The 13,458-nt window shown below is 38.9% G+C and overlaps 3 protein-coding genes across 17 annotated transcripts in view; 1 reads left to right on the forward strand and 2 right to left on the reverse strand.

The window, feature by feature from the left end:
• LOC122041247 overlaps positions 1-13,458 on the forward strand; it is a 35,208-nt gene that overhangs the window by 19,951 nt on the left and 1,799 nt on the right. For 2 of the 14 annotated variants that reach the window (XR_006128923.1, XR_006128927.1), the window contains 4 exons: positions 2,647-2,886; positions 3,020-3,194; positions 9,025-9,600; positions 10,658-11,973. The gene's annotated coding sequence lies outside the window, so the exon portion shown is untranslated. Of the gene's footprint in view, positions 1-2,580; positions 2,887-3,019; positions 3,195-9,024; positions 9,601-10,657; positions 11,987-13,458 lie in introns of those variants that run through there. The other 12 variants (XR_006128933.1, XR_006128928.1, XR_006128934.1 and 9 more) reach the window with 12 other exon arrangements.
• On the reverse strand, positions 2,359-3,175 carry LOC122041246. Its single transcript, XM_042600876.1, has 2 exons — positions 2,990-3,175; positions 2,359-2,904 (listed from the first exon to the last, which is right to left on the reverse strand). The coding sequence occupies exons 1-2, from the start codon at positions 3,173-3,175 to the stop codon at positions 2,572-2,574; spliced, it is 519 nt and encodes a 172-aa protein (XP_042456810.1). The 3' UTR covers positions 2,359-2,571.
• Positions 5,218-7,705, reverse strand: LOC122041245 (protein FLOWERING LOCUS T-like). 2 transcript variants are annotated; one of them, XM_042600874.1, is made up of 5 exons: positions 7,442-7,705; positions 6,843-6,904; positions 6,586-6,626; positions 6,287-6,503; positions 5,218-5,518 (listed from the first exon to the last, which is right to left on the reverse strand). In XM_042600874.1, exons 1-5 carry the CDS (start codon positions 7,631-7,633, stop codon positions 5,491-5,493), a joined length of 540 nt encoding a protein of 179 aa, XP_042456808.1. In that variant the 5' UTR covers positions 7,634-7,705; the 3' UTR covers positions 5,218-5,490. The 2 variants fall into 2 exon arrangements, with proteins under 2 accessions (XP_042456808.1, XP_042456809.1); XM_042600875.1 differs by lacking the exon at positions 5,218-5,518 and having other exon boundaries at positions 6,283-6,503.

A 13,458-nucleotide genomic window follows, 5' to 3' on the forward strand; every position in this document is an offset into this window, starting at 1 on the left:
CGGGTTTGAACCGATCATGTTCAACTCAGAGACCACAACGTAGAGGTCGTCCATTTTTGGTCCCTCGTTCAGGTTGGCCTCTTGCTTCTTCGGCTTTCTGCACTCCGAAGATTTGTGATCCACTTTGTCACAGTTGAAGCACTTCCCAAAGAACTTCTTCTTGCTGATGCCTCCTCTGGGTCCCATCTTGGAAGACTTAGGGTTCTTCCGTTTCGAGCTTTGACCGTGCTCGACCACGTTGGCTTTCACAGTAGCCTGAGAGAACATCTTTCTCTCTGAACTCTTGTTGTCTTCTTCGATGCGAAGTTGAACAATGAGTTCCTCCACATTCATCTCCTTCCGCTTGTGCTTCAGGTAGTTCTTGAAGTTCTTCCAGCCGGGATGCAGCTTTTCAATGATAGCAGCCACCTGGAAGGTTTCACTCAGAACCATCCCTTCTAAGTGGATCTCGTGCAAGATCACCTGAAGCTCCTGGATTTGGCTAGTGGATCTTGTGCAAGATCACTTGAAGCTCCTGGACTTGGCTAATCATCGTCTTGGAGTTAACCATCTTGTAGTCCAGGAATCAGCCCACGATGAACTTCTTTGCCCCTGCATCCTCCGTCTTGTATTTCATGTCCAGGGACTCCTACAGCTCCTTAGCCGTTCTCTTTATACTATACACAGCGTACAACGAGTCGACAAGGCAGTTGAGGATGTAGTTTTAGTAGAGGAACTCAGAATGAGTCCATGCCTCCACTGTCCTGATGGTTTGCGCATCAGCATCCTCAGCACACTTGGGAGGGACCTCGGTCAAGAACCGAGCCAGGTTGAGCGTGGTCAGGTAGAAGAGTATCTTCTGCTGCCACCTCTTGAAGTTCAGTTCACTGAACTTCTCTGGCTTTTCCCCGTAGTTGATTGACACAGTTCCAATCGGGGCGGAGGGGGCATGCATGTGTTGAGTCTGTTGCATCTCAACATTCCGTTTTGTGGTCATCTCAAGAGAATCGAATCTGTTTCAAGATTGTTGGATACAAATAATCTGTCGCCGAAGATATACAGGGTATTAATTGAATTTAAATTGCTCTGAATTAAATTCAACTTACAGTCGAGATGACCCGAGCGGATAATCTCAGGCTGCCAACAGGGGTTGGTTTCTGCTACGAGCTGAAGAATTGCCGAGCAGGAAGATCGGCTAAGCCGCTAGTTTGTGTTGCCGAGCGGGCGGATCGGCTGAGGGGGCGAATCGGTCGAGAGGGTGGATCGGCCGAGAGGATAGGTCGGCCAAGCAGAGGGCAGGTCAGCCAAGCAGAGAGCAGATCTGTGTTGCTGAGTGCACGGATCGACCAAGAGGGCAGGTCGACCAAGCAGAGGGTAGATTTGTGTTGCCGAGCGGGTGGATTGGCTGAGCAGGCAGGTCAGCCACGCAGAGGGTAGATCGGTCAAGTGGAGGACGGATCGGCCGAGCGACAGGTCGACCAAACAGAGGGTAGATCGGTCAAGAGGAGGGCGGATCGGCCGAGCGGGCAGGTTAGCCAAGCAGAGGGTAGAGAGACTGACCGGACGAGCTGACCGAGGCCTGCGAGAGTCGTAGTTTCTGTTTCGTCGAACTGAGTGACACCCGATCGCTATCACGAGCACTCTGCTGAGCAGGAGTAGCACGACAGAGGAGGGGAATGAGGCGGGGAGCTTTTGTTTGCTTCTCGCGTGTGTGTTCTTTGCCTGTGATCGCAGCCTCTGTATTACTCGAATGTTTAGATTCTGCATTAATCTCAAACTTAATGCATTTGTTACACAGAAGCAAAATGTTGTTTGTTCTACTTGGGCGAATTTTGTCCCGACCGGTACGACATTAGGCGCGCGCAAGTCGTGCCCGCACACGAGTTAACATGGTTCAGTACAATCCGGGCTCTGGATTTACACCCCCTGCGCACCCACACGTGAGAGAGAGTCTCTTCCCGTGCATTTGTTCACATCCTCAATACATGTGAATCAATATAAACCAACCATCATATCATGAAACTCCCAATGTGGGACTAAAGTCTCATTCACAATGGAGCCTCTTTCCTCTTCCACTTCTTCTCCATTCACTTATATTCAACAATAGAAAGAGATAATTTTTAAAAATTAAATATGAAATAGATGGAAAAAGATATTATTGATTTATAAAATATGATATTACTTGGACACACTTAATAATGACTCTAAAATTTAAAGAAAAATCTATTTTAGCGGGTCAGATTCTAGTCATTTAGCACAATTCTACCATTTAACACCATCCTTCAAATAAATATCAGCATAGGAAGGTGTTCCAAACTCTAGAAAGTTTTTGTGCGGAAGCAGGGGGAAAAGGGAATAGAATGTGGCATTCATTGTCCATCAACCGAAACCAAACAGCATTTATATCATTTTATGATAGTACAGTCGAAGCTTTTCATATCACAAGGTACACCTCCTCTTCATTTAATGAAAAGATGGCCCATCAACAAGCATTTGATTATGAAGTTGATTTCATTTTATCGCATTGGCTTCAAACCACTACTATTATATTTTTCTACCAACCTAAATGCTCAACTCACATCTTTAACACAATTAATGAAGGAGGTTCAGAGTTTCCAATGGCTTTGCAGCCTCTAGATTATGATGAGACACATCTTGCAATGGCAGCGAGTGCAGGTAGTTGCAATTTGGACAGTGTGGTGAAGATTTGAACATCATGACGAGAAGATGGCAATGAACACAGACTAATGCCACCATGTTGCTACTTGAACTGCATTGCTTCTTCATTTCCTGAGCTGTGTATGTTGTCTTTCCTTCTGAGAATGGAAACACTGAGATGTTAAGATCCAAGTCCATGCTTCGCTCTTTTGGCCTCATCCATCTTTTTTTCATGGTCCTCCTGTTCAGGTAATACATGTTTCCTGACTGCCACAGCATGATTTAAATAAAGCATAAATTTAGATGATACTGTCATATTGCATTAGATAAATGCGAGAGGTTTATTGCTCACTTCCAAATCTAAGCATTGCTCCCAATCTAGTGGCAGGGGATCATCGAGCTGGAGGTCAATGTTACCACTCTGGTTCACTGGATTACTCCATATTGATTGTTGCTTCCTCTTCGTCGTGGAAATTGGATCTGTTTCCTCAGTCGAGATTGACTGAGGCTGGCCAAGAGAAAGCTCCGTGTGTTCCATAGCCGCCTGTTTGATACTGGTACTTCCTCTTTTCTGTCTTCTCGTTAAGCTTTACTTCCTCCTTCCTGTCTCCTCGTTAAGCTTTATAAATCAACTTTTATGTCTTCATACATGTAGTCTGCAATATATAGGATGAGTGAACGATAATCTCGGAGAGGCATCTCGTGCTAAGACTGATGGGATCATGCAAGGGGGCGCGTGGTGAGTAAATAGGGTTCTTAAAGTGAATTTCATCCAACCCCATTAATAGGAGGGCAGTCCTATGCATTTAAAGTGGACAGTAGACTGGAGAATGACCATAAATTGTGACAAGAAACCAACACCAATAAGGCCCACTCTGTCCCACTTCCTGTTTACATTGGTATTTACCAAACGGCGCAATGAATTTCCAAAAAACTCCTTTAGTCTCTGCCCATTTGAAAGCGTTAAACTTTGTTTTGCCACCTGAACATAACCGACTTGCGACAAGAAACCGAATCGTTTAGTCTTTTATCAAGAACTTTTTAACCGAAAGTGTTCACTTGAATTAGTCCCTTGAGTCTGTATACCTTTTTTTTTTTTTTAGATTTTAAGTTGTTTAGGGTCATTAAGCACTTTTGGTCATGACAGGCGACTTAAGAGGCTATGCCAATCTCTACCATCATGATGGCGGAATAGGTATGGCGATAGAGAACTTCAAACACGTCAGAAATGGTTTCACACTTATTGGGCAGGCAAACAGTGGTTTGGCCTGAAAATGGGTTGCGCTATGAGAGTTGGGCAGAGGGGTATATTAGAAAATGAATGCGCTCTTTGATAATACCAAAGGTAATACCAAAGTATGGTGCATTCTTCTGGTAGTTGGAAAAGCTAGCCGTGTTCTATGATAAAATGCTAAAAAAATCAATAAATCTTGTTAGTCAGAATCTGACCAGTTAAAAATGAATTGTAATACATGTATATAATTAATATATAAATATGATATTACTAAAATATCCTTAATAATAATTTATAAAATGTATTCTAACTGGTCAAATTCTGACCATTTAGCACTATCCTAAAAAAATAAACTGAGCAAGGCATAACAAATTAGTGTGGTGGGGTGAGGCTTCTGAAAATCCACGCCAGCAACTCCAATTAATAAATGGAGCTGTGCCTCATTCTTTGGTCATGATGGATCAAATGCATTCAATGTTTGATGTCATAACTCACTCCCCTTGTGAATTTAATGTTCCAACAGCCCTTTGTATCTGTGAGGTCGTCTTTAATCTCCAGTGGCACCTCGGACTTCTTATATGAGCATAGCATTTGGACATTAATGCGGGGGTCGTCTTGTCATTAACAGAGATTAATTATTCATTTAGTGGCAATTAAGTGATTGAACTGATTCCATGTTTGCTACACTGTTTCATCATAATGACAATTAAATATTTAGCATTAGTTACGTCGATTTGACTAAAGGTCCATGGCAGTGCAATGTTGGGCCATATAATTGGAACTGAATCGATTTGGGTTCTAAATGATATGGAAAACCCTGAATGAGTTTTTTCTTTGCAAGAAAAGAGGAAGAATGAACACAAGCCCCCTTGACGAAGACTTTGAGTGAGTTATACTCAAGAAGCAAGCACATAGAATCATGATCATATGTTCAATATTACACTGAAAATTAGTATATTGCATAACGAACATATCAAAGCATATTATTAAGTACCAACATCATATATCACATGATCATCCAATATTCACGCCTTTATCTATTAGAGCATTTCACATTATTTGGACTGTGGTATAAGTAATCCCATGATAGTGTGAATTCAAGTGTGTGATTTGTTAATTTTTGAACTGTGGTTTAAGTACCTTGAAGGATGCGGGAGGAAAGAAAGGAAAAAGATAGGAGGGAAAAGGGTGAAAAGAGAAGGTGAAGTAAGAAGGGCTTGAAGTGAGTGAGGGGGTTTGAAGTCCATTCCACGGTGTCTTCCATCTGGATGAACAAAAGAACCTTACTAATCTTACCTCGATTCTCATGCCCGTCCTCACATAAATCGCATCTGTTCTTTAGGTAAAATAGGTCTTAAACTCTGCAGATGCCAAGTAGCACTAATTATGCTCAGAGTCGGCACTTGATTTCTTCATTCAATTACAGATACACAATTGATCAAGTAGAGAAGTTAACACACTCGTACAAAGTATTTAGTATTTTATATAAGGGCACATCGTGATGCATAGTATTTTATATGTAATGAGAAAATACATATGTATGGCTCATTTTGCATGTCTGCAATGGGGCCCCCCTTCATCTATCCTCTGGAAACAATTGCAATTGGATGAAAAGCTCACTACATCCAGCCATTGACAGCTTGGTACCTATTGATTAATAAAAAAACCGTGTAAGAGATACAACCATGGATTGTTATTCTTTCTTGAAAAAAAAAGGAAAAAAAGACAGTGATAGATTCTTTTTCTAGTTGTTCTTGTAATTGGCTGGACCACAAGACCAGCGTGTTTGTTTAAACAAGATTTTGGATTAGGAATCACTTCTGGAGGCAAAAGGTATAAAGTGGAGTTGTTTTTTTTTCTCCCTTTAAGAAATATACCCCATAGTCCAATGCATATATTTATGTTTCTTGTTTCTGCATGGGCTTAATTGCTTACATTTTGTATTGATTGAGAAGCTTGATTTTAGTTGTACACAAGATGTTTGATAAATTCATTTTAGTATGCACAAGTAGTCAAATTGAGCCTCTACTAATGAAAAAAAAATTCAAGTTCGGACCTTCTTATTTGAAAATACCCAATTGAGATCCCTCTCGAACCATTGTTCAAGTTGTGCAAACAGGATTGAATATTTATTTGATCATAATTTAGTATATTTGATTTTGTCGGTATCATCTAGGTTCACTTTGATACAATTCTAATATCACATGTTGCTTATCAAATTGTTTCAATTTCATTTCTTGACTGTTATAAAATTTTATTTAGGTCATTTTTTGCTCTATTTTTGATATATAATATTTTGTAAGTTGGTGAAAAAGTTGATAATCAGGAGAGTATTTTGGCTACGGCAACCTGTTCCCTTTAATCTTGGGCATATCCAATTGATGAACACTCAAGATCTAAAATCTATATACTTACCTTCTTCCTCCACATCCATTCTCCCTTTGGCAGTTGAAGAACATGGCAGCCACAGGATCACCGAGGCTATACGCAGCTGCAAAGTCCCTTGTGTTGAAGTTTGGCCTCCATCCTGGTGCATAAATTGTTTGTCGGATGGATTGTCGGAATACCACAAACACAAACCGATGGATCCCGGCAGTTGGCCGAGGACTCTCATATGCCACAATCTCATTTCCTACAACGAAAAACTTTTACGCTTCACAAAAGAATCCATAGTCAAAAGAAGTTTATAACCTAGTTCAATGTGGTTTCCTCACCATAAGTGGCATTTGATGTTTCTGGGATGTCAGTCACCAACCTACAAGGACATTTAAGATGGAAGGCCGTTAGATCCCAGGGATCATATACCAATGTTTGGAATATCAAACCAGGGTGAGATAGTCCCATTGAACTGACCCTTTAGCTAGTTCAACTGGATGTTCCATTATTCACAGCTGTTCTAGTTGGATCTACTGGTTCGATTTCAAGACAATGAAGTAAATTTCAACCATTTTTTCAGGCAAGGTGAACTTACCAATGGAGGTACTCCCTCTTGGTTGGATTGCTGGGGCTGGGAGAATCAGGATCCACCATCACCTAAACATATCATTATGGTCAACAAACATCAAGAATACTTGAATCTATTGATGTTTTAATTGGCATTCTATAAACATGCAACAAATCTTATGCCATGTTTACGTGATGCAAATCAAGATTTACTATAGTGAAAGCATAGGAAAACTGTCCCTCGGGATTTCTTATGCTATTGGAATTTAGTTTTAACTGTTAATGATTAATTAACAATGATAAATCATCAATTATCATAATTAAATATGGACCTAATCTTACGGCCAAGAAAAACACCTCTATAGGATTTCCTACGGAGCCTATTCATAGGATTAGCGTTGAATTCTGCCTACACATGTAACTCCAAGAGAAACCTATCAAGTCGAGCAGCCTTGTCAATTCAAAGATTGCACAAAAGGCTTCAACAGTTAATCCAAGACCTAGAAGAAGATTCTTTGACTGCTACAAATGGACAAACAACTTTGCATCTTGACCCACTTGCTCCAATTGAGCTGATAGATTGAGGCTCATGCAACCAAACCAAATCAAGCTAAACATGTCACTTACAAGAGTATAGTATGTCCTAGAGTCACGTCCCCTCATCTCAACCCTTGGCTGGTTTGCCACTGCCGAAGGTTTGAGCTCGGACCCATTGGTCAACTCCTTCCCGTTGTAGATCACCCTAAGTGAGGCTGACCTGACAAACGGGTCCAAGACATCCCCAACAATGTTGCCAACCACGAGCGGGTCTCTCGACATGATTGATTGATGGGTTGCGGGACTCGGATTGAAGTTGAGCAAAAGAGGCTTGATGGTGGTAATGCCAATGGAGGGATTAGAGTCTTATATAGATAGAGAGGGTAATGATGGTCCTGGAATCTGAGACTAGTGCAATGTTAAGGAGGATAATTTGGATTGAGATGAATGTGGGATATTGAATTTTGTAAGGGTTAGTGGCATGGTGAATAAAATCTTTAGATCTGGATCCTCCTGTAACAGTGATTGGTGATCAATGATACATGGAATGGAGGTAGGTGTGAGCTCCTGGAGCAAGTAAGCACCTAACTGTTGGAATTTAGCATTTTGTTTGCTCTTGGGAATCCCTTGAGAAAGAATAAATATATATTTTCGTTTGAAATTAGTTATTCTCTTTTGACAAAGTGGCACCAGCGCAAATGTCTTCACTTCAAGGAGTGTGGTTTAGGAATTGAGTATGAAGTGTCTGTGTGGTTCTAAATTCAGGTCTATTAAGGTTGTCTGCACTTCATGCCTGAAAAATTTCGAGGGCAGCATGCTCTGTTTTTAAGGTGCTTGTTGTGGTTGAAATTACAAACTCACAATTACGATAGAAATGATAGTGATATATTTGACTGAACTATTCGAAGCTCATGTATGAGTGGACGGAGATTTGGGTGGGGTTCAATCGAACTGCTTGGTGTTCAGTCAATGTGGATAAAAGTTGGTAAGCATCTTGCCTGAGGTGAACAGATGTTGGATTAGCATTAGCTGAAAGGGTTAAGGTGGAACATGACTAAAATACAAGGTGGCTTTTCTAGTTAGAGGGGTTGAGGTGGAGAGAATCTTAGATAAGCTAAATTAAAGTGGGGTTATGAGTGTTCCAAGTAATAGGAAGTTTATAACTTGGTCTTCAAATGCTTCCAAAGTGGGGTTCTTCCTTGTGGTATTGATCTATTTTTTATAGGCCACAAAGTGATTGTTTGCCTTATGAGAAGCTGCCACAGGGCAAAGTGTGGATTCAATTTATGACAATTTCAATTTGTTGGCTGATAAGTTCTCAGGGATTGGTTTGAATTTCATTCCCATTGTTGGTCATCCTTAAAATACATGTTACTCATCTAAAGTTCCTATGTTTAATAAATAATTTTATCCATTTCAATGATGTGTTACATGGATAATATTTTGAAGTCCCTTTGTGTTCCTTTACTTTCTCTCACCATTCTGCCAACAAGTTCTGTGTCTATCCCTTTCAATTTCAGTACCCTTGCATGCTTAAGATTTGGGATGATTTATCGACTCCCACCCAATGAAATTTCAAAGTAACTGTGTGATTCCCCTTCCTTTGTTGCCAACTTTAATGTCAAAAAATTCACACAAGTAATGTCAATATTCTAATGCATGACCTTGAACAGGTGGAGAAAAGCTAAAGAGTTTATTGTCAAAGAGAAGCTGATGAAAAAGCCATGAGTTTATGGCAGAGTGAAGGTCTTCATCTAAGAAGTGACAAAGCGATCAAAGGTAGATCTAATCTGTCCACAATGATCATCACGTCGAGTTCTCTCGAGGCATGACTAGGAGACTAGAGATTAAAAAAGAAAAGAAAAAAAAAAAAATAGAAACCACCACCCAATTCGACAAGGAGACTTGTCGAGTGTGATTGGGTCATTAAATGCCCAAAAAATAAAAAGGTTCTTCAAATGGAAAATAAGTGAAAATGTGATTGCAACTTGTGTCGACATATGAGGGCGGTCAATTAGCATATTCTGGATTATTGTGCCATTCTTTGATTTCCCTTATATTCTGTCACATTTGAGTTTATCTGAGAAGAGAGACATCAATCAATTCCAGCACATGAAAACAGTGAGAGAGATTGGATAAATGCATGGAAGATTTGTTCATTCTACATGAGCAGAACCTGCGGATACGATGCTGATAGAAGTTTGTTTATCAGACAAAGTTGATGAAAGAGTATTTCAAAGATTCTTGTGGTAAGTGGAAAAACTTGATCAATTTTTATCAAACTGACTAAATTTTTTCATTTTTAAAAAGCAGGTCCTTGTTGAATCGGTTCGCATGCGGAACCGATCCATTTAAAGAACTAGACTAGTCCATGACCCAGGTTTTTTTTTTTCTGATCAGACCGATTGATCCAGTCTGTTTTTCAATAATTATGGATGAACACTTCCTCACTATTTTAACAAAATCCTTATCGTGAATACAAAAATTTAATTCATGGGATCAGCACATATAAGATTTTGATCTATCTATTCTTCCTGTGGTACTTATCATTGCAACCAAACTGATCACTTTTATAATATGCAAATTGAATGTGAGCTATGTTTCATACATATATACACCATAATCTTGAATTATTTATTACTTTGCACATATGAAGATATGTTAATGGACTATCTCTTCTATGAGCAAGCTTAAGATTTGCCTGCATGTGACATTTAATTGTTTACAACCTCAATCAATGATAGACAGAGTGTTAGTTTTCTTCTTTACAGTTAGATTATTATATTTGGTGAAGATGTGCCTTTATAAGGAATAATTATCTCAACTTTAGAAAAAATGCATTCGCCTTTATGTTTCTTTATTAAATCAAAGACTTTGTGGCTGATTTGCCGAGCATAATAAGATGTAGAAAGCAAGTCAAAGTTTGGCTATGAATTAATTATTCATATATCTAATCGTGGATGGATGCACACACACACACGTGTATAATTGATTATTTATCCACATATATAATCACAAGTATCTTTATATATTTACACACATATCACAAGTATACTCGTATACAAGGTATGGAATACTGCTGCATATAATTAACCCTAAAACTATAAGAACAGTTCATACATTTAATTCTTACTCCATGGAAAGGATATAGGTGGCCACATATACAGCCAAAACTTAATGAATATAATGATGAAGATTCACATATTTAATGTGCATTGTGAAGCCGACTATTCTTATTCTTGAGGCAATAGGCTCAGATTCTCTTGTTTATTTTGTTTTTTTTTTTTCCATTTCTTTAAAATGCAGAGGTGAAGGATCACATCGTGGAGCTTGCAACGTAGGCAATTCTACAACCATCAAATATATTCCCCAATTATTCATCTCTATCTCTCCCATGGCTGCCAAACTCAAGCTGAATTTTTCTTTTCTTCTGGGACAATGACAAGATCAGTGCTGCAGTAAATGAGGTTTTGCACATGGCGTGGGAGTCAGTTGCGAGGAAGGAAGAACAGCATCTCCTCGCTCATACGTCAACAGGTGAGGAAAAGGTTGGGGACAATTGTTTATGGCAGTGGAGTTCACCAAACAATTGGTGGCCAAATGATGCACAAATAATTGAATGAGAGATGTCAGATGGAAGGAAGGACGCACGCCGTGCAAGGGAGAATCCCACCACTCGGCTCCTTTTTTCTTCTGCGGATTCATAAACAAATGTAGTGATGAAGAATAAAGGAGATGATTGCATGGGGATGTGTCATTGGGCACTGCCAGGATAACAATAGTCAAAAAGGTGGCAAAAAAGCCTTATGTCGCTGGTTTGGATGAGAGATTTGGATCTGATACAACTAATCGAGGTTAGTGGCTCTTTTGCTCTGTAGTTTATTTTTTTGCTAATGGTGATTAGATGCGTATAGGCATTTGATAGGCTATGAAAGGGACACTGAAACTGCAATAGTGTCAGATGAAAAAAGTAATTAGTTAATATAGGTGAAGTTCGTTTCATCTTCAAAAGAAAAATAAGAAGATGAAAAATTCAGCTGATTATGCAGTGCTGATGGTGCAAATCCTATCTATGATATGCTTGGAATATACGGCGTGCGAGAAAGAAAAGAGGATTCATATGATGGAGCAGGGGGATCGTATTCCTTAGGATTTTATGCATGACTTGCACTGTAGTGTGGAGGACAAGGTTCTTCCATGCTTTCTCCCATTGTTAATGGGAAATACATGGGTGCTTGGAGGACTAATGATAGAAAAAGTGGCAATATATTCTCCAATAACGTTTCATTTTGACTCAGATTGTGATTCTCCAAATAATGCTCGTTAAAGTGATGCAATGCGCAATGGGCTTGCGGATATTTGGCACCGAACAAGTATGACTTGCCTGTTATGAACGAGATATGAATTAAGGTGACAGCAACCTACTCACTGTGGTATCAGAGGCAATAAAATAGTGTTTCTGAAAATTAGGAATGGCACACTAAGACGAAAGCAAAGGTTAGAGATGATATAAAGAAGAGAACAAACTTCAGGAGAAGGGGGAGTTTGGTGATCTTTTCACTAGATTTAATTATAATGAGAACTTATGCATGATATAGATCATGGTCACACAATTTGAGAACCTTCGACTAAGAGAACTATAAGAATGTTGAATACATTATATATGCATAATATAGACTATTAGAAACTAGAAAAAAAAATTCAATACAATGAATATTACAAGATTAGGCCAAATCTACACCTAAATAACATCAATATGTATGCATCACACAATAATACCATATGGACTTGCCCAATATACTTTCATTGGGCTTATATTGATTTTCTATACTTCAAACTAAATTGTCACCTATTGGATTGTTATTTGGACTTGGCTAACCTTTGTCATATGGATAATCACTTGGACTTAGATTTACCAACTATTGATCTTGTGTACGTTGAGCCTCATATTTTAGATAATTGCTTGGACTTTGGCGAGAGCCTTAGTGTAATGGTAAAATTATTGTCATATGACCTAGAGGTCACGAGTTCGAGCTTCGGAAACCTCTTGCAAAATAGAATAAGACTACCAACAATAGACCATTCTTCATGACCTCGCATTGGCGAAAACTTCGTACACCGAGTTGTCTTTTTTTTTTCTTTTTGTTTTTTTTTTTGTTGGATTTTGGAAATTGAACTTTATTGATCAATAAGATCTAAATTGAGATTTGGTATGAGCATGAAGAGGGTTTCGTCTAAAACACTAGTCATGAACTAGGAAGAAGAATAGAATTAGCGAGGATGACAATTTTTATTCTCCTTTGCTTTGTTTGGATTATGCTTTAAACTTGAGTCTATAGTTCCGAACATTCTCTTCCAATTTAAATTGGTACTCTACATTGTTTGCTTTCTCTATTTCACCAAATGTTGTGTTCACACATTATGAATGCAAACCTTGTTAGGGTGGTGTTGAATGTTTTTTCCATGCGATCATTTCCATTCAAGTTCACAACTGGAGATCTTCCTATGAACTTTGGTGGAAGCGTAGTAGAAGTTTGGTTCTTTATTATCTACAATGGAATTGATTTGGAGTTCGATAGCCAATATGGAACACGACTCAAAACATAATGGCTACACATTTTCTTTAGAGTGACCAATTTTGATCATCAAAGACTTTCCATAGCCCAATCTGCCACAACTTTTGCAAAACTTTAAGAAGTGGCATGGCTTTCCATTTGATTTTGGAAGACTAGAAGTGTGTTGTTGTTGTTTTTTTTTTTTGGCTAAACAACTGGTTTTGATCAAATTCCGATAGGAGACCATCCTATAGTTGGATCAACTTGATTTTTTGGTTTTGCGTAACTATCAAATAGACATGATTCTTAGTTCTAAACCAGGAAGATTTTAGCTTGGCACTCTTTGGACCTTTTATTTAGTAAATGACTTTTTTTTTTAATCAAGTTCACAATTAGAGAGCTTCTCGTGGCCAAATCGACCTTTTATTTAGTTTCTTTAATACAATTAGGGAGCTTCTCATTCAGGCTAACAAAGAAGCTTTTTATAAGCTTAGATGAGTGAGCGTTAATCGAATCCATTGGTAACAAAGCAAACCCTAATCCTACGGTGAG

Source organism: Zingiber officinale, chromosome 2A (genome assembly GCF_018446385.1).
Source record: "Zingiber officinale cultivar Zhangliang chromosome 2A, Zo_v1.1, whole genome shotgun sequence".
Taxonomy (NCBI): Eukaryota; Viridiplantae; Streptophyta; class Magnoliopsida; order Zingiberales; family Zingiberaceae; genus Zingiber; species Zingiber officinale.